The 19,522-nt window shown below is 41.0% G+C and overlaps 1 protein-coding gene across 1 annotated transcript; it reads right to left on the reverse strand.

Annotated features, from left to right (window-relative positions):
- Positions 1-1,140: 1,140 nt before the first annotated feature.
- PDE6H (phosphodiesterase 6H) lies at positions 1,141-6,823 on the reverse strand. The gene is made up of 3 exons (XM_008140447.3): positions 6,690-6,823; positions 5,260-5,300; positions 1,141-1,217 (listed from the first exon to the last, which is right to left on the reverse strand). Exons 1-3 carry the CDS (start codon positions 6,821-6,823, stop codon positions 1,141-1,143), a joined length of 252 nt encoding a protein of 83 aa, XP_008138669.1.
- Positions 6,824-19,522: the final 12,699 nt, after the last annotated feature.

Here is a 19,522-nt window from a genome sequence, read left to right on the forward strand (position 1 = left end):
TCAGGGTAACTAGTAACTTCCCTTTTTCCGGATCCCTCAAGACACAACCAATGGTCAGGGCACCAGGGGAGAGACCACAAATTCCCGCATTGTTATTGTTGTGTTAATTGTTGACTGTCAACTATCCTGTACCCACTTATATAAAAGAAGCATGTGTCTATCATTTTACTTTTTACCCAATGCCAGAGGTTTCCCTGCTTTGCTTTCTCCCACCTCCCTAATCTATCACCAATGGATTTCATTTAACCCACTTACATCTCCTCCTTTGGTGGTAATTTATAAAATTAGGTGAAAAACTGCCATTCTCTGGAGCATTGTCTCAATACATTGAGAGTCTGCTTTTTGGTAATTGTCGATAGTTTGGGTCAAATAAACTCACAAAAATTCTTTACAGGTTTAAATGTTTCTTACGTTACGTGAATCTTTTCAATCAAATGAATCAAGGCACTGAAAATAAGGCTCCCATAGTTAGTCCTGACTTTAAATCTCCAGTCTTCCACCATCTTAGAGCTGTATAATATAAAACTGCTGAGGACTTCAGGGACTGCCTAGTTCAAAGAAAGTTAGACCCAGAAAGTATGTGCTTTACAAACTTACAAAGAAGAATCAGAATTTGACTCTTAATCCTATGTTCTTTTGCATGCACTGTGGTTATTTCCTGTATGACTGTGCCTTCTGTGTTTAATTTTCTTCAGAGCAGGGCACCAGATATTTCGTTATAGCATGTAATAAACTTCATCATAAGAGTCAAAGTAAATATCTTCTTTATTAACTGAGAAGGGGAGGTGAGTGACATAAATGTTATTTTAGAAGCCTACTACTTACTAATCATAAAGAATGCCTAGCAAAAATAGATTTGAAGGACATAACAAACAAACAAAATTTAGAGAAATATCTATGACTTCTAGCCAGCTGATAGGAAAAGGTGGTCAGGTTTAAAATGCCCTAGCAAAAGTTGATGTTTACCCACTATTCTGAGCTAAACTGTACTCTATGAGAGAGTCTGACACTAGAACTCTTAGTAGCAACTTATAGAAAATGACTGTGTAGGAAAAAGAAACCACTTCTGAACAAGACCACATTTTAAGACTCAATAGGGAAAAAGAAATCAAAGTTATAGCAGATGCTGTAGAGAGTGCCTCAGATGATCCCAAACTGAGCAAGCTCATGCAACTCCAGGTGGCTGAATGCCTCCCAAGGGCAAATCACTGTGATATCTGCAAAAAAGGGAAGAAGAATTTGTAAGTCAGCCTCACCCCCCAGGAGAGCCTTTTCTGCTCAAAAAGACATCCTTCAGGCAGAAGAAGCCTCCTCCTCTCTCCTATTCATTGTCCAGGTGACTGGGAAGTTATCTAAAATGGCCCTGAGACTCAGAGGATCAGACCAAATACTTAATTAATTCTTTGAGGGCTCCAATGGTCCCAAACACACTCCTCCAGATATATATATATATTGGCTCTATTCTGCATCCTCTTTTGGGCAGGTGACTCAAGGCTTTTGACTGGGGCTACCCTGTAGGGGTACATCTCAATGATCACCCAGGACCTCCCCAAAGTACAACCACTAAGGAGGGACCAGAAGTAGATTTCTAGTCAGGCCAAGGGTTAAAATGAGAAATAGGAGCGCTTTAAACCCCCATGGTCTGGAAACCCACAGCCTCCTTACTCCCTACCAATCCAGGTGGGTTCCTTGGGCTTCTCTGACTTGTTCCTCAGCTCCTTTACATTTTGAAATGCCTACATCCAACTCATATTGAGAAGTGATTTCAAGGGATCCTCTAATCCAGTCCCTTGAATCCAGAAATAAGTTATTATTGTCCCCAGGTCACAAAGAAGCTGGTGGATACCCAGAAAGAGTAATCATTTAGCAAAAAATTACACAGTTGCTGAAATGGGACTAGAACCAGATCAAAGGCCTCAAATCTTCTAGTGTAAACCTCTTTCTATTATTCCAAATATGTTAGCAGAGTTAAACATATCTTCCAGAGTAGATTTACTAGTCTTAAATATATCTGGTCAAAATATAGAAGCAGTTGATTTAAAAAAATCATGAGCTCTATAAAGTGGCTATAAAACTTGAGATTCCAGAAGTGACATTTGATTGCAAAAAGAAAATACACTGAAAATTGCCTGGTAAAGACATTCATTGCTATGAATGCCAGCATTTATCAAAAGTGTAATGGAGATCTAGCTGGTTTGATTCAGTGGATAGAGCATTGGCCTACAGACTGAAGGGTCCCAGGTTTGATTCTGGTCAAGGGCACATGCCCTTGTAGGCTCCATCCCCAGTAGGGGGCGTGCAGGAAGCAGCCAATTGATGTTTCATCATTGATGTTTCTATCTCTCTCTCCATCCTCCTTCCTCTCTGAAATCAATAATATATATATATACTAGAGGCCTGGTGCATGAAATCTGTGCATGGGGGGGACGGGTGTGTGTCCCTCAGCCCAGCCTGCATCCTCTCCAATCTGGGACCCCACCGGGATCAGGCCTAAACGAGCAGTCGGACATCTCTCTCACAATCCAGGACTGCTGGCTCCCAACTGCCCGCCTGCCTGCCTGCCTGATTGCCCCTAACTGCTTCTGCCTACCAGCCTGATCACCCCCTAACCCAGGTGTCCTCAAATTACGGCCCGCGGGCCACATGAGGGTGGTTTTGCCATTTTGTTTTTTTACTTCAAAATAAGATATGTGCAGTGTGCAAAGGAATTTGTTCATAGTTTTTTTTAAACTATAGTCCGGCCCTCCAACGGTCTGAGGGACAGTAAACTGGCCCCCTGTTTAAAAAGTTTGAGGACCCCTGCCCTAACCACTCTGATCAATGCCAAACTGCTCCCATGCCAGCCTGGTCGCCCCAAACTGTCCTCCCCTGCAGGCCTGGTTGTCCCCAACTGCCCTCCCCTGCTGGCCCAGTCACCCCTAACTGCCCTTCCTTGCCAGCCTGGTCACCCCTAACTGCCCTCCCCTGCCAGCCTGGTTGCCCCTAACTGTCCTCCCCTGCAGGCCTGGTCGCCCCTCAACTGCCCTCCCCCTGCTGGCCATCTTGTGGGTGCCATCTTGTGTCCACATGGGGGTGGCCATCTTTGACCACATGGGGCGGCCATCTTGTGTGCTGGAGTGATGGTCAATTTGCATATTACCTCTTTATTATATAGGATACCTATATAATGGTCAATTTGCATATTACCTCTTTATTATGTAGGATATCTTATATAATAAAGAGGTAATATGCAAATTGACCATCACTCCAACATACAAGATGGCCGCCCCGATGTGGACACAAGATGGCCAGCAGGGAGGGGAGACCAGGGCTGCAGGGGAGGGCAGTTAGGGGTGACCGGGCCAGCAGAGAAGGGCAGTTGGGGGGGACCAGGCCTGCAGGGGAGGGCAGTTAGGGGTGACTGGGCCTGCAGGGGAGGGCAGTTGGGGGTGACTGGGCCAGCAGGAGAGGGCAGTTGCGGGGGACCAGGCCTGCAGGGAAGGACGGTTAGGGGCAATCAGGCCAGCCGGGGAGCAGTTAGGTGTTGATCAGGCTGGCAGGGAAGTGGTTAGGGGGTGATCAGGCAGGCAGGCAGTCGATTGGAACCCAGTAGTGCTGGATTGTGAGAGGGATGTCCCAGATTAGAGAGGGCGCAAGCTGGGCTGTGGGACACACACACATATTATATATATATATATATATATATATATATATATATATATATATATTATAGTGTATTGGATGAACCCAGGTCAGTGTAGCTCAGTGGGTTGGAGCATCATCCTGTGTGCCAAAAGGTTGTAGGTTCCATTCCCAGTCAGAGCACATATCCAGGTTATGGGTTCGATTCCTGATCCAGGCTTGTATAGGAGGCAACCAGCAACCAATTGATGTTTCTCTCTCATATTGATTCTCTCTCTCTCTCTCTCTCTCTCTGTCTCTCTCTCTCTTTCTCATTGTCTCTCAAATCAATAAAAAACATGTCCTCCAGTGAGGATTAAACAAAATATGTATTGGATGAGTTGAAAACTCATGTCTACACAAATACCTGCACAAGTATGTTTATAGCTGCTTTATTTATAATTGTCAAATCTTAGAAGCAACCAGGATGTCTTTCAATAGGATAAATAAACTGTGATACAACCATACAGTGAAATATTATTCAGTGATAAAAAGAAATGTGCTATCAGCTATGTAAAGATATGGAGGAACCTTAAATGAGAAAATACTTCTAACTACAAGAATTCTGGAAAAGCTACATACTGTATGTCTCTAACTATATGACAATATGGAAAAGACAAAACTATGAAGACAGTAAAAAGATTATTGGTTGTTAGGAGTATATAGGGGGTGGGGATAAACAGAGCACAGGGGATTTGGGGGACAGTGAAACTCTTCTGTATGAACCTGTAATGTTGGATATATGACACTGTGCATTTTTCAAAGCCTAAATAACTGGACAGCAACACAGAGAATGAACCCTAATGTAAGCTATGGACTTTAGTTAATAATAATGTGTCGCAATTGATTCATCAATTGTAACAAATGCAAGTTAATAATAATAAGGGAAACTCTGTACAGGCGGGGGGAGGGGAGCAGAGGGGGTGTATAGGAACTCTGTACTTTTTACTTAAATTTTCTGTAAACCTCAAACTGCTCTAAAAAATAAAGCCTGTTAATTTTTTTTTAAAGAATAGGCAGTAATTTGCGCTCATTATCCAATGAATAAAAATGCTAGGCAATGAAAAAAAAATACTGCATTGAATACTTTCAGTGTGTGGGGCCCTGTTCTGGGTGCCAGAGAATGTGTGAAAAGAGGAAGCAGTTGAGGGAGTGGTTGGCCTGCTAGAGTAGAAATGCTCTCTGGGCCCCACCCTTGTTTCCAATACCTCACTTGTGGCCTCTGATTGTCACTTAATTCTGCTATGTCTCAGATTTCTCTTGCAAAAAAATAAAGAAGTTGGTCTAGACTAACTGCGAATCTTTGTACCAAGTCTGCAGTTCACCATTATAGTCTCTCAACGGTTGTTGAACAAGACAAGAGAATTCATTAAACAAACATGAGGCCTAACCTGATTTCTTTCAGAGTGTTTGCCGCTTGGCACACACATTCTTACTAGTACTTAGGAGATCAAAATAAAACCGCACATTTTTCAGTCTTCAAAGGATCTGCTGCGTTAGGTTTTCCTGACAACTTTCAACTGCCCCTTAAGGCCTGAAGCAGATAAAAAGATGAAACTTCAAGTGTAATGTCCTCACTTTAGTCTCTGGGTGGCTCACCTGTTCCCAGCCCTTCCATGCCTGGAATGTCATCTCCAAACCTACGGAAAAAAAAAAAAATTAACTGAGATCAGAGCAAAAGGGTCCTGGAATGGCTCATGTGGAAAGTTTCCTGACTCAGGGGGGGAGAAGAGGCTTAAGCTTTTATATTTGAAAACCTTCTTATGTTTGCATTGAATTAAGATAAAGAAAATAACACTCAGGCAGGTTTTAAACAGCGTGTCCCATAGAGAGATAATTTCCCCAGGGTAAAAAATTAACCTAAAACAATCAAGGGCCAGAAAGAGTGATCAGTGGGGCAAACCTCACTTTTAAAAATAGAAATTGGAATTGAAAAGCAATATGAAAGGAATTAAACTGATGAATTCATTCATTTGTTTAGTTACCCAAAAGTATCGTATTAGGCATCTTCTATGTGCCAGATACTGTGTTAGGCTCAGGGAGGAAAGGAAAAAAAGAAATAATTTTCTCTGAGTGAGCTCTGCTTCAAGAAACAAATGAAAACAAAATAGTAAACGTTATGATAGCTGAATGTACAAAAGGCAAACAAGGAATTAATGATAACATTTGTCTAAGAGAGTCAGTAACAGCTTCAAAAAGAAATTAACTTATGAGTGTGTGTTGAAAAATAAGACATTGCCAAGGAGAGAAAGAGAAAAACAAAGAACTTAAGACATAAGATTGAAGCCATAAAAATAAAGTGTGATTTCTGGAAATGGCCAGTGGTTCTGTAACCCTGATGAAAGCACGGGGTATAATGGTGAAAGGGAGTGGTCAAGATGAAAACCCTGGGAGGTCAAGTCAAAGGTCATTGTGAAAGGCTCCATTTGCCGTGTTATATTTGGCCTTAGACCTGAGAGCTGAGAGAGAAAGTATTCCAGGGCTAAAAGCATGACTCAGCAAAGATTGTGGCAGAGAGGAAAATAGAAGATGGGGTGGAAATTTTTGTAAGCTTGTTTAATATGGTGAGCATTAAATCTCAAAAGTAGATGTGGCACATATACTAATACACCATGGACTACTACTCAGCCATAAGGAAAGATGAAATCCTGCCATTTGAGACAACATGGATAGACCTTGAGGATATTATGCAAAGTGAAACAAGTCTGGCAGAAAAAGCTAAGAACCACATGATTTCACTCATAAAACTGAAACTCGTGGACACAGACAGCAGTGTGGTGGTTGCCGAGGGAAGGGGTGGGAGGATGGGAGGAAAAGAGGGCCTAATATAAGGTGACGGAAGATTTGACTTGGGTGGTGAGCACACAGTGCAATATACAGATCTTATATCCTAGAAATCTACACTTAAAACCTAAATGATCCTATTATCTAGTCACCCCAGTAAATTTAATTTAAAAAACACAACAACAAAGCAGTCTTATAGGGAAAAAAGAAACAATAGAAAGTCTTCTTTTTCATCCCGGTCTTACCCTTTCACACCTTTCTTAGGAGGCTTGCTCTTGAATTGACGAGTCTGCCTCTGCTTGAACTTGGGGGGCCCTTTGCGTGGGGTGGTGGGACCCTGGTTTGAAGCTGGAGGAACCAAAGTAGTATTGTCACTCATTCTGATGGTCCTTGGGTGGCTGATGGTTCTCCTTCAGGCCCCTTAAACAGTGAGAGAAGAAAAGACCCTTCAAGGTATGAGGACAGTTGCTTAGCAGACCTTTGCTGTAAACTGGGAAAGAAAAAGCACCGTGATAAAGAAGCTTAAGTATTTTGTGTTGACCCAATAGGGGAAAAGTTATCATCTTTTAAAGAGATTTTAAATAAGTCACAGTATAAATTGACGGAGACACTTGATATAGTGGAATACTATACAAATTGACAACCAATAGATTTCAAGAATCTATGTAGATATGTTGTTCTAGTAAATCTGCCACTAGCTTTCTATGTGATTTATTAGAATGGCCTACTTCCCCTCTGTGATCACCAGTCTCATTATATGTAAAGGGAGGAGAATGGACTAAATGATATCTACAGTCTTTACAGCCCTGACATATTATTTAAGCTTTACACACTTTTCCACCCAGCTGCAAAATAATCAGACACTAAATGTTTGCTGACCCATTGTTATGACCTTTGCTCTTTATAGTCTTCATTTAATCCTCACATGATCCAGAGACTTCTCTCCTAGTTCGGAGAGGGGAGGTGGTGATGATGGTGGAAATGTAAATTGTCTGGACAGGGGCAGCTCTGAATCAGGTATACCAACACCCATGAAAGTATGCAATACATTCCAACACACACACACACACACACACACACACACACACACACACACACACGAAAATTGATGCAGGGTGATTAAGTAGTAAGATTGTGATTTAACTTCATATCCAGACATGAGGTTCTTTAACTACACATTTCTCAGAAATTTTCGACATTTTTCCTATCCAAATCATGGGCCTATCTAATATGGTTTTTCCAGACTTTTATTTTAGCTGTAGAAACTCTTCAAGTACAAATCAAAGAACATGATTAGCAAAGGTATATTTAAAAAACAAATGTGCTAAGCCAGAGAATTTTTTCTTTCTTCTTTTCCATCAAAAAAGTTGATAATATTTACCTTAGGAAGGAAGATTCTGAAAAGCTCCAAAGAGCTCCCAAATAGCCTTAATCCCTCACCTTGAGCCAACCCCTTTCATAATTCACTACCTGGAAACTTTGTTTTCATTGAATTCTTTGTTTCACCCATTACAGATTTATGCTAATATCCTTAGCTTCAAATCTCCTGGACAATCTTGGGCTTGTGCTAGCCTTTTATATCTCTTTCTACCATACTGCACATCCCTCAAATATTATGTTGTATAACTTCATCAACTTTTTCTTATTACTTTCAAAATCATGTTAAATTATTATCTTTACCTCCAAGATATTTTTTCCTTATTTTTTTTCCAACTCACTATTTTCATCCTGTCCTGCCAATTTTCAACTTGTTCAAAGAAACACATTGACTAATTTGTGAGCTGGAACTAGGGATGGTGAACCTGGCCAGACCTCTGGATGACCTACTCATGCCAAGGATTTTGTCTTAATCCTCCATTGGAATATGGGCTACTTTTCCAGTTTTTGATGATTTCTGTGGTCCCAGGACCTACAAAAGTACCTGGCCTTTACTAGGTATGCCATGTATACTTGTCAAATGGGTAAATAAACAAATGAAGAAATTGGACTAATACCCTGAACATGAGAGTCTGACCCTCTGACCTTCTCCATCAAACCATAGAGAAGGCATCAGCAGGTCTTCACTTTACAAAGCCCCCAGTGGCTTAGGAAGTGCCCTGCCAGCTCCTCTGCTCACTGAATCCAATTCTTGTGCTCTGGGCGCTCTCCTGTCCCAGTAAACAGGCAATGTTCATGCCTCTCTGAAGTGTGGTTCGGGCCATGGCAATCACTGGTGGGCATCAGAGTGTGCCACCAGTAATTGGCACATCCCAGTTCTGCCAAAACCACAGAGATAGCGAATTTCTCACAGATCAGGCTTTTATGACTTCCCAATTCTTTCACAGTAGTCAGAAACCACAAACTTTCCTTTCTCTCATCTGGAGAACCTACTAAAATTAGGATTGTCAGATTTAGCAAGTGAAAATATAGGGCACTCAGTTAAATTTAAATTTCAGATAAACAACAAATAATTTTGGGGTATAGCTATGTACCATTAAATATTTGGGATATACTTACACTTAAAATTTTGTTGTTTATCTGAAATTCAAATTTAACTGGGAATCTTCTATTTCATCTGACAATGCTAACTAGAATCCTACTATGTTAGATCTAGAGCCTGTAATGTGAGGGCCTAAGGTAAACCGAATTATTCAAATTACCCTTTGGGGGCAATACAGTGCAAACAGTAGGTGCTTTAGAATCAAATAAACATAGTTTCAGATTCCTGCTCTACAAAACTGGCTAAGTGACTTTGAATAAGTTGCATAACTTCTCTGAGCTTTGGTGTATCTGTAACATGAATTAAATAATACCTTCTTTTTTGGGTCATGGGGGAAATTAAATGAGAGAATGTAAATAGAGTATTTGGTGAAAAGTACCCAAAAAAGAGTAACTAGATACCAGACCTTCTGGGAGTCAAGGAAGCCGTGCAAACAAATCTATAGTTGTGACACAGGTTTCGTTTATTAGCTTGGGCCACCTGCTGAAGAGCCCTGGTCAAGCATCTGAGAGGCGATTGTCATCTGCTCTTACTGAGCGATCCTCTGTGTCCCTCAAATGCCCCAACTATTAACTTACTCCTGGTTTCTGTCTTAGAAGGAATTCTGCCCTCCTTGGATACTTTTGACCCCTCTAACGTTAATGCCAAAGAATTTTAAAACCACACTTGACTTCTATCTTCCCCTGATTACACTTATTTTTTCTTCTAAGTTTCTTTTGCATATTTATATAATTTTGAAGTTGCAACTCTAAGCTTGGACATGTCTAACTCAAAGTATGATGCATTACATAAAGAACTAGAGGCCCTGTGCATGAATTTGTGCATGGGTGAGGTCCCTAGGCCAGGCCAGTGATTGGGGCCGATCGGGCTGTCTCACCCAATCCCAATCAGGGCTGGGCTGATTGGGACCCGGCTAATCAGGGCCTGCTGGCCGGGGGTGGGGTGGGTGGGAGAGAACAGGGGGAGGGACCATGGGAGGTTGGCTGGCCCAGATCAGGGCGGATCAGGGCTGGCCGGCCGGGAGAAAGGACTGGGTTGTGGAAAGGACCACAGGAGGTTGGCTATGAGAGCGAGAGCACTGACCAGCAGGGGGAAGTTCCTGCGTTGAGCGTCTGACCCCTGGTGCTGAGTGCACATCATAGCAACTGGTTGACCGGTTGTTCTGGCCATTCCAGTTGTCTGGTCATAATGGTCACTTAGGCTTTTTATATATATAGATTCTCACAAAAAGTTTTATCACAGTAGCCTGGTTAATCCCTGGATCTTCATGGCCCTAAGGCTTTGCACTACGGATCATAATTATCATTATGTTTATTGTGTGTGCCTCATGCACAATATTTCTTTTAAGTACCTGAGACAATCACAACCCCTAGAGTGTTTCTGTCAGATATCTGCCCTCCAGCTCTCCCTGTAGAACCTTTGGGAGGAACAGAACAAATATGACCATTTCCTACATGGAAAGTCACTCCTGTCTGTCACAGGTATCACAGAAGGCTAAACTTATCCCGACCATGCTTTGCTATGAATTCCAAGGGCATCCCTGGAGCTAAATAATTCTGAATCTATTATCAGACTTGATTTTGACAATAAAAGGACGTTTCATATTTTTGCCTCTAAAAGTATCAAACAATCCATTCCTTTATGAAGCAGAATATATTCCTGTTTTTAAGCAATGTTAGCCCTCCCCCTTTTGAAGCTTAAAAACTACTCTTCTGCAAAAAGAAGTGAATGCAATGATGTAATATTTCAAGGCAAAATTTTGTAGGGAAGCAGCAGGGATTAGACCAAGGCAGCAGGAAGCTGCAGGAAACTACAGAGGATGTTCCTCTGTAAATTCCAGCTGAGGAAAAACAGTTTTAGAAGCTTCTTGGGCCAACCTTTCTGATGCTGCTATTATCACCCTAGACTTCCAGTTTCCTCAGCAATGGGATGGACAGATAGGCAATTTTATTGTTGCTGGAGTAAGAACCGGGGGGGCGGGGGGAGAGCAGTAGGTACAGGAGTAGTTTTCTCCAGGGGAGTTGGGCCCATAAATGTCACCCAGGGTCCCGCTGAAGCAGAGAGAATCAAATAATTTGGAGAACCAAGGAAAACCCAACCGAAGCCATGAAAAAACAAAAACAAAAATCCAGCAAGTACCTTGCTTTGCATTGGAACACACAAACACTTTAGCCTCAGAGGGAGCAGGGTAAGCCACCCGCACTGCACTGTGGTCAGTCATTCCCACGATGGCTCTGGCTCGCTCTCTCCAGCCTCTGGGTGCCTGAGCCAAGTTTTCAAGCACATCCTGGGAGTCAAGACCTGTTTGCTCTGTGGTCATTTAGTGCTCAGATCACTTCTTTCCCAGAAAACTGTTTTTTATGGAGCCACACAAAAAAAGGGGGGGAGTGGTTCCTTCTAAATAAATTTTGTAATCAAGGTTTGCAGGGACCTTGTAATACTCAAGTTTCGTTTATTAGCTTATCACATGGCATTATAAGGAAGTTTGGGTGCATTTCCATAATGTTTTCATTCCCAGCACCAATCCAGGCCCACAGGTTCAGGGTGTTCTCTTCTTCCATTCTTTGTTTTAGAGCCGTATCAACCCCCACCCCACCCCCGAAGCCCTTTGATTGTATACCATGCTTACACTTACCAGAAGTTGAGCTGAATGTTGCTCCAAGAAGCCGTCCAGTTGCCTTCTCCACAGTAGATGAAAAGATCTTTGCATCCTGATTTATCTCTCTGTAATACCCTCATGCCATCTAATCCCACCTTCATCAGATTAGAGCCCAGCCCAGATGCAAAGAAATGGGGTGAGACTGGGAGAGGCTTAGGAGTTCTCTTGTCATTGGATATTCTTACAAAACTGGCTTGGGCTCTCTCTCTCTCTCTCATCAATAAATAGGTATCAAATTCACAAACACACACAGTGTTATATCCAAGAGTGGATTTGCAGTTTGTGATTCAATATATTTTGGCCTTCTCCAGTCCCACCTTTAATCCTTGCTCCTCCATGTCTTCCCTTTCCTGACACGTGCTCACCCATGTACAAGGTGGGGCAAAAGTAGGTTTATGGTGGTTTGTATGGAAAATAAGACAATAATTAATAAATAATAATACAAGAGTAAAGTCTATGTTCCGCATAATCACAACTGTAAACTACTTTTGCCCCACCCTGTATATAATCTCTCCCTCTCCCTCTCTCTCTCTCTCTCTCTGTCTCTCTCTCTCTCTCTCTCACTCACACACACACACACACACATACACACACACACACACACACATACACACACACACACACACCATGACATAATTTTCATAAGACTTTACTGAAAAGAGGGTGAACCACAGTGCCCCCTACTGCAGTAGAGATGTTGAACATGTGAGCAGTGACAGAAATACACAATATCTTTTCCTAATTGGTATTGTATGCATTTCCTCAGAGAGGCAGGACACCATGCAGAAATGACATAAAACTCAGTAATACTTGACAGAGAAAGAGCCCAAGTGATAGCTGGGAACTCGTCACTGTTGACACATGTTGGAGAATTGATTGCTGCATCTTCATACCCAAAGGCTTCAGAGTGTGAGGCTCAGGCTATAATCCAGTTCAGCGGACACCTGGCTCAGTCCTCCACTTGCATTAAGCCACTAGAATTAACTTGTACATCAATTTATAGCTTTTAAATGGACCTAGCCCATATGCCAGTATCATTAAGGTCTAAAAATGTTGTCATACAGAAATTAAGTGACTTATTCAAGACTGCATATCAAGTTAATAGTATAGCTAGAAGCAAGGCCCAAGTCTGAGATCACCTTTCTACTATACAACAGCAAAGCAGACGCGGGCCAAGAAGCATGTGCTACTGGTCACGCTGGTGTCTTACCAGTGACCTGCAGTGTGCCTTCTCTAAATTGTTACCACTTGTCAGAGAATTGCACTCCAGAGAGAGAAGGTCAATTTATCCTTCCTGGGAGGGAAATATTCTTAACATGCAGCCCCAGGCAGATTACATGGACATTTAAACAGCTTACGAGGTTTTTATAAGCTTTCCCCGTGTTTGGCTCTGGATGGGTCCTTCCATGTCCTCCTCTGTGTCTCCATTCCCATTCTCATCTTCCTCTGCTCCTTCCTACACACCAGGCATATGGATATTTACATGCTTACCTGTCAAATCCTCACACATTCTTCATCCCTTTGAGAATCCCCTGCAATTCATAAAGGCAGTGGAAACAGCAATAATGTTACACTCAAAGTGTAATAGCATCAGCACCACCTGGGCACTGGTAAGAAATGCAGGCTATCAGACCCTCCTCCAGACTTACTGTATCAGAATCTGCATTTTCATAAGGTACCAAGATGATTTGTTTGCACATTGATGTTTGAGAAGTGCCATTCTAGACCCTTGTGTAGGCTTGGTTTTACCACATCTCTGCTCTGTAAAAACATTGCCACCTCTTTGAGTCTCAGCCTCCTCCTATGTAAGATGAATGATTTAGCATGCCAGCATTCTCAATTTTTTTGCTGTCCTGACACTCCTGAGAGAGATAAACCACATTTATTTGTAAAAGGACTTGTAGCCCAGTGATTCTTAATAGGGCGTGGAAGTGACAGTACTTTGCCACCACTCTTGTTCCTCCAAGGGAGATCCAGGAGTGTGGAGAGTGAGGGGTATCCGGTGTATGAAAAGGCCAAGAATTTCATTTGAAAAACTCTCCTAAAGTGAATGATACAGAAAGTTCTTGAAACAGAAAGGAAATGATAACAGAAGGAATTTTTGAACATCTAGAAACAAAGAACAGTGGAAAGAGCAAAAGTATGTGATACAAGGGGAAGTATGAAAGCAGGATCTCAACCACCCTTGCAGGGCTTTGTGGAGAATGAAACATTGCTCAAACCACTGTGAAGTTCTAAAGATCTGGTCATCTTGTACCTTCAGGGGATGCAACCACTGTTCCCAGTTCCAAGTGGCTGCTCATTCTGACACTACTTAGAGGATTTGAGTAGGCTGGCCAATCAGCAGTCACTTTACACTGACTCTGTAAGACAGAGCTCTTCTACCAGGCCATTTCATTTGTTGCTGGCTAGTAGGTGGCAGGCTTTTGGTCAGTTGTCTATCTTCAATCTCATCAACCAAGTAATGTGGTCATATTGCTGGAAACAAGGTGATGAATCACCAAGGAATTCCTCTGGTAATGCTTTGGGTGTGCTGGACACAAAGATTTCACAGACATGAGAAGTAAACTTGCTCAGAAAACTTGCTGAGACTAAATAAATAAGTAAATAAATAGGAAGAAGAAAAATAAATTGATAGATATAATGACATAGATGAATATTAAACAGATTATTAAGTGAAAGAATCCAGTCAAAAGTCTCTATACTGTCTGTTTTCATTTATGACCTTTAGAAAAGGCAGAACTATAGGGTTAGAGAACAGATCAGTGGTGGCCGGGGTTGACTATAAAGGGAAAATACAAGGGATTTTTGAAGGGTGATGGAACTATTTGGTATCTTAATTGCAGTGGTTGAAATACAACTCTATGCATTCGTCAAAACTCATAGAATGGTACACCACAGAGAGTGCGTTTTACTGTTTGTAAAATTTTAAACTAAATATAAATGCTTTTTTAAAAAAAGAAATCTATATTCCATAGCTCTATAATCCTTGGTTTTTAATCCTTTCTAGCAGATGGGAAAGTATATTCAGGAAAAGAGTTAAAAGGCAGGTACTAAGTAACTAGAAAGTGATTAAAATTTTAGCTGTCCTATAAGCTGATTACCCAAGTGCTAATCTCTAATCTCTCTTTAGTGTTGCTTAAAATACCAGTGAGGGGAAAGATACACATCAAAGTCTCATTTCCTCCACATCTGAAACCTCCTAAACTGAGCTTCCAACTCTAACTAAAGCACAGTGAACTCCAGAGAGGAAGGCACTAATGTGAAGAGAGATTGCACAAGGCTGGCCCCTCTTCCCCTTCATATGCTACTGTGATAATGGGTTCTCCAGAGCAAACTGTTAATCTTGAAAAAATAACATTAATTAAAAATACAGTCTTCTCTTTGAGAACATAGAGAGGAGGAAGCATTTCCTAACTCATTGCATGAGGTCAGTTTTACCAACATGAAAATTTTTGACACCAAAACAAGACAAAAACTATAATAATACTCATAATACTCTACAGTATTGCACATTTGAAAGTTGCTATGAGAATAGAACTTAAAAGTTTCCATAACAAAAAAATTGTATGTATGTATGGTGACAGATGATAGCTAGATTTATTGTGGTGATCATTTTGCAATATATGCAAATATTGAATCATTAATGATGTTGTATACCTAAAATTAATATAATGTTATAATGTCAATTATACCTCATTTTAAAAAATGAAAGAAAAAGATGATTGAAATGGGCAAATAGCCTCCACATCTGACAATTTTGAAGGGGAAACATTTGTTCTCATGTGTAAATAAATTCTAATATATCCTTTTTAAATTAAAAAGAATAATAATAAAAGTAGTGTCATTTATAATTGCTCTAAATAAAATAAAATACTTAAGTGTAAATCTAACAAAACATGTATAGAATTTATATGATTAAAAACTATAAAGAGATTATTAAAGAGATCAAAGAAGACCTAACTAATTGGAGAGCTATACTATATTTATTGATTAGAAGACTCTACATTACTAAAGATACCAATTCTCCTTTATTGCAATTTCTATAAAAATGTCAGCAAAGTTTTTGCAGACAAAGATAAGTTTATTCTAAAATTTATATAGAAGCAGAAACTGTAGAAATATCCAAAAGAAGAAAGTATAGTGGGAAGGAATCAGTCTTCCTAATATTAAGGCTTTCTACATAGCTACAGTATTCAGGACAGTGTGGTATTGACAGAGGGATAGACACACAAGCAATGAAACAGAATAGAGAACCTAGGTATAGACCCACACAAATGTGCCCTATTAATTTTTGACAAAGGTATAAAATAAAAGGCCAGGGACATGTGACAGCCTGTTCAACAACTGGAGCTGGAGAATGAATATCTAAATCCCACACCTCATGCACCTAAAACTCCACACCTAAATCTCACACCTTGTATAAAAACTAGCTCAAAATGTATCAGACTTTTATGGAAAATGTAAAACTATAACCTTTTAGAAAAAAATAAGAGAAAATCTTCAGGGCCTTGAACTAAGCAAAGAGGTCTTAGATTTGCCAGTGAGAGTACAATTTGTAACAGGAAAAAGAGAATATTTTTGACTTGATCAAAATTAAAAACTTTTGCTATCTAAAAAGCTCTAAAAAGAGAATGAAATGACAAATCACATACTAGAAGAAAATATTTGCAAGTCACTTACCCAACAGGGGATTTGTATTTATGGCAAGGTTATGAAAACTTGCATAATGTAGTTTAATATGTCATCTATATGAAAAGTAAAGTTGGTGTCAGTAACCCCTGCAAACACATGACCATACTTCTTCTTCCCCAAGGCAATGGTATCACCAGAGGAAGGAGGTGGAGGGGGAAGGGAAGAAGGAAGAATGCAGGCAGAAGAATTTTACTCAAATTCTGGCAGGATTCAGTCAAGCCACTCCCAGGAATTCAAGGTATGTAAGACACAGCCCTTTCCTCATGCGCTTTATATTTGTGTGAACACATAAGCCTAATAATAATTACCTAATAATACAAGGCAGTGTTTACTAAAGTACTAAATTGCATTGTATAAACAATGAACACTTTAGGAGTTCAGAAAAAACACACACACTCTTTTTTAATCAGCCGAGGGAAGCTTCAAAGAAGGAAGAAGCAATATTTGAGATTTATGGAGGCTGATTGTGAGTGCTTAAATGAAAACAACTCTTCTTTTTCAGTTTACTATTTATGTATTTTTAAAGTTAAATTTATGAGGGTGACATTGATTAATGAGAATACATAAGTTTCAACTTATTATAACACAGCATCTGTATATTATACTGTGTCTGATCACCCAAAGTTTGGTCTCCTTCTGTTACCATATATTTAACCCCTTTTACCCTCTCCAATCTCTCCCCAGCCCCCTTTCCATATGGTAACCACTATGCTGTTATCTGTATCAATGAGGGTTTTTTGTTTGTTGTGGGTTTTTGTTGTTGTTGTTGTTTTCTGGAAAACAACTCTTTTCTAGTCATGCTAAGAGTTGCTCTGCAGTAATAAGGAACAAAATGTGCTGAGAAAAATCCTATATAATAAAAGGCCAGTGACCGAAATGGTGGAATGACCAGAACGACCAGAGACCAGAACAACCACGGCCCCTCACCCTGGCTGGCTCCGCCCCCCAGTGAGCGGTTAGGTGCAATCAGGCAGGAAGGTGAGTGGCTAGGGGTGATAAGGTAGGCAGGCGAGTGGTTAGGGGCAATCAGACAGGCAGGCAAGCAGTTAGGAATGAGAGGGATGACCAACTGCCAGTTTAGGCCCGATCCACAAGGATCCCTGTGGGATCGGGCCTAAACCGGCAGTTGGACATCTCCCAAAAGGTCCCAGATTGCGAGAGGGTGCAGGCCTGGCTGAGGGACGCCCCCTCCCCCCGCCCCCCTCCCATGCATGAATTTCATGCACCGGGCCTCTAGTCATGAAATAATGATGATGGGGATGATTTTCTTAGCCTGGGCCATTTATTAAGCATTTGCTCTGAGGTCAGAACTCTGTCAGATGCTTCCTCATACATCTTTATGAGATGTAAAAACACTAAAGGCTCATGCCATCCCTCTTTTGCAGATGTAAAAACTGAGGCTCAGAAATGAAAGCACTGGCCCACGGACACACTGACAACGGAAGACAGAGCCAGGATGTCAGCCTGAACTGCAGCTCTCCCCTCCAGCCCAGGCTGCTGTCTGTGCCTCAGGACAAATGTCAGAACAGACAGACAGCTTGCAAGGCAGCAAGTCTTCTCTAAACGTTTATTGTCTGCACTTGCAGCTTCCAAGAAATACAGCTGTGCAGAAAGGGGGAGACTCAGCAGTCTGCAGTCAATGTCACTTTTTCAGGCTCACAGTCAAGGTACCAACCCATGAAAGATCCATCTAGAATTTACCTTACTGTGGTATCCTTGTAACAGCAAAGAAAAGCTGAAAAATACATCAGAGGTTTGGTTATTTTTCTGGAAATTCCTATTTTTCTGCAGATTTCCACATTCTGTTTATTTGCATTTGGTATTAGAGGGCTAAGGTCCTTCCTACCCTTCTTGCTACCATGACAGGCATGTTCATGGTATATTGCAGAAGCTGGGTATGGGTAAGGGAGCCCCAGTCCATAGCGCACCTCAGTCAGTATGGGCTGGAAGAGGAGTGTCTGCCACTTAATCTTCTTTAAGGAGTTTCTTAAATATGTTTTCCCACCTGACAAATCCATGTGAACAATGAACCACAACAGAAGAAAATGAGAATTGGCGATTTCCTGAGAAATGGCAGGTAATCCCTGCCTTGACTGTGATGCTGGTAGATATTTCAGGAGAACATGGCAGTTGTCCTCCAATGTACTGAACCTCCATTGCTGTATCAGGAAGAGGCTCTAAATTAGCAATCCTGAATCCTTTCAAGGTCGTGGGCCTCTTTTAGAACTTAGTGAAAGTTATGAATGCTCTCTTCTCCCCCAATAAACGCGCACACACACTCCACACATACATTCTGATTTTACGGGCATTTTTTAGGGGCTTCTGTACCTTTCAACATTTGTGCCAAAAGCACTGCATTAAGAAAAATTGTGAGGAGTATGGTGATTACCTGAGGGAAAAGGGGGTGGGGAAGATTGAAGAGAATAAAGGGGGGATAAATGGTGATGGAAGGAGACTTGACTTGGGGATAGTGAACACACAATTCAATGTACAGATGATATATTACAGAATTGTACACCTGAAACCTATATAATTTTATTAACCAATGTTACCCCAATAAATTAAATTTTTTAAATTAATTTTTAAAGAAGAAAAATTGTGAGGACACATTGAGCTCAGCAAAAAAATAAAAAGAAATACTCCTGTTTAACTTTGTGAGATCTGTTCTCTAATTGCATGCAAAATGACATGAGAAGCAGCACATAGATCACAAATCTCATTCCAATTTTTAAATCTCTCTTGTTTCAGATACTTTATTACACCTGTGCTATTTGTTCATTGTCTGTCTCCTTCCCAAGAGCACAGAGATTTTGTCTGTCGTCGATGGCTGTGTCACTGGTGCCGAGAACAGCATTGCATGGGAGAAAAGAGGAGTTCAACCAATGCAACCAAAAGAAGAAATGTGTCCCCTCTTGAGAGTACTGAGCTACAAAATTAACTGTCTTCTGTGTAAATTCAGATTTACTTTGATCTATAATACAGTAGTCAAATGCTTTCTTTCAAGGCCTATCTTCCACATATACCACTTTGAAATGTATTACTAAATTTGTATTTGGTTTTCAATGTTTTTACTAATTTTACTTACATACTGTTTTCTTTTTTATATTTTTACTAGAGGCCCAGAGCACAAAATTTGTGCACAGAGGGGGTGTTGTCCCTCAGCCCAGCCTGCACACTCTCCAATCTGGGACCCCTCGAGCGATGTCTGACTGCCCGCCAGGCCTAAACAGGCAGTCGTACATCCC

This window comes from Eptesicus fuscus, chromosome 7 (assembly GCF_027574615.1).
Source record: "Eptesicus fuscus isolate TK198812 chromosome 7, DD_ASM_mEF_20220401, whole genome shotgun sequence".
NCBI classification, from domain to species: domain Eukaryota; kingdom Metazoa; phylum Chordata; class Mammalia; order Chiroptera; family Vespertilionidae; genus Eptesicus; species Eptesicus fuscus.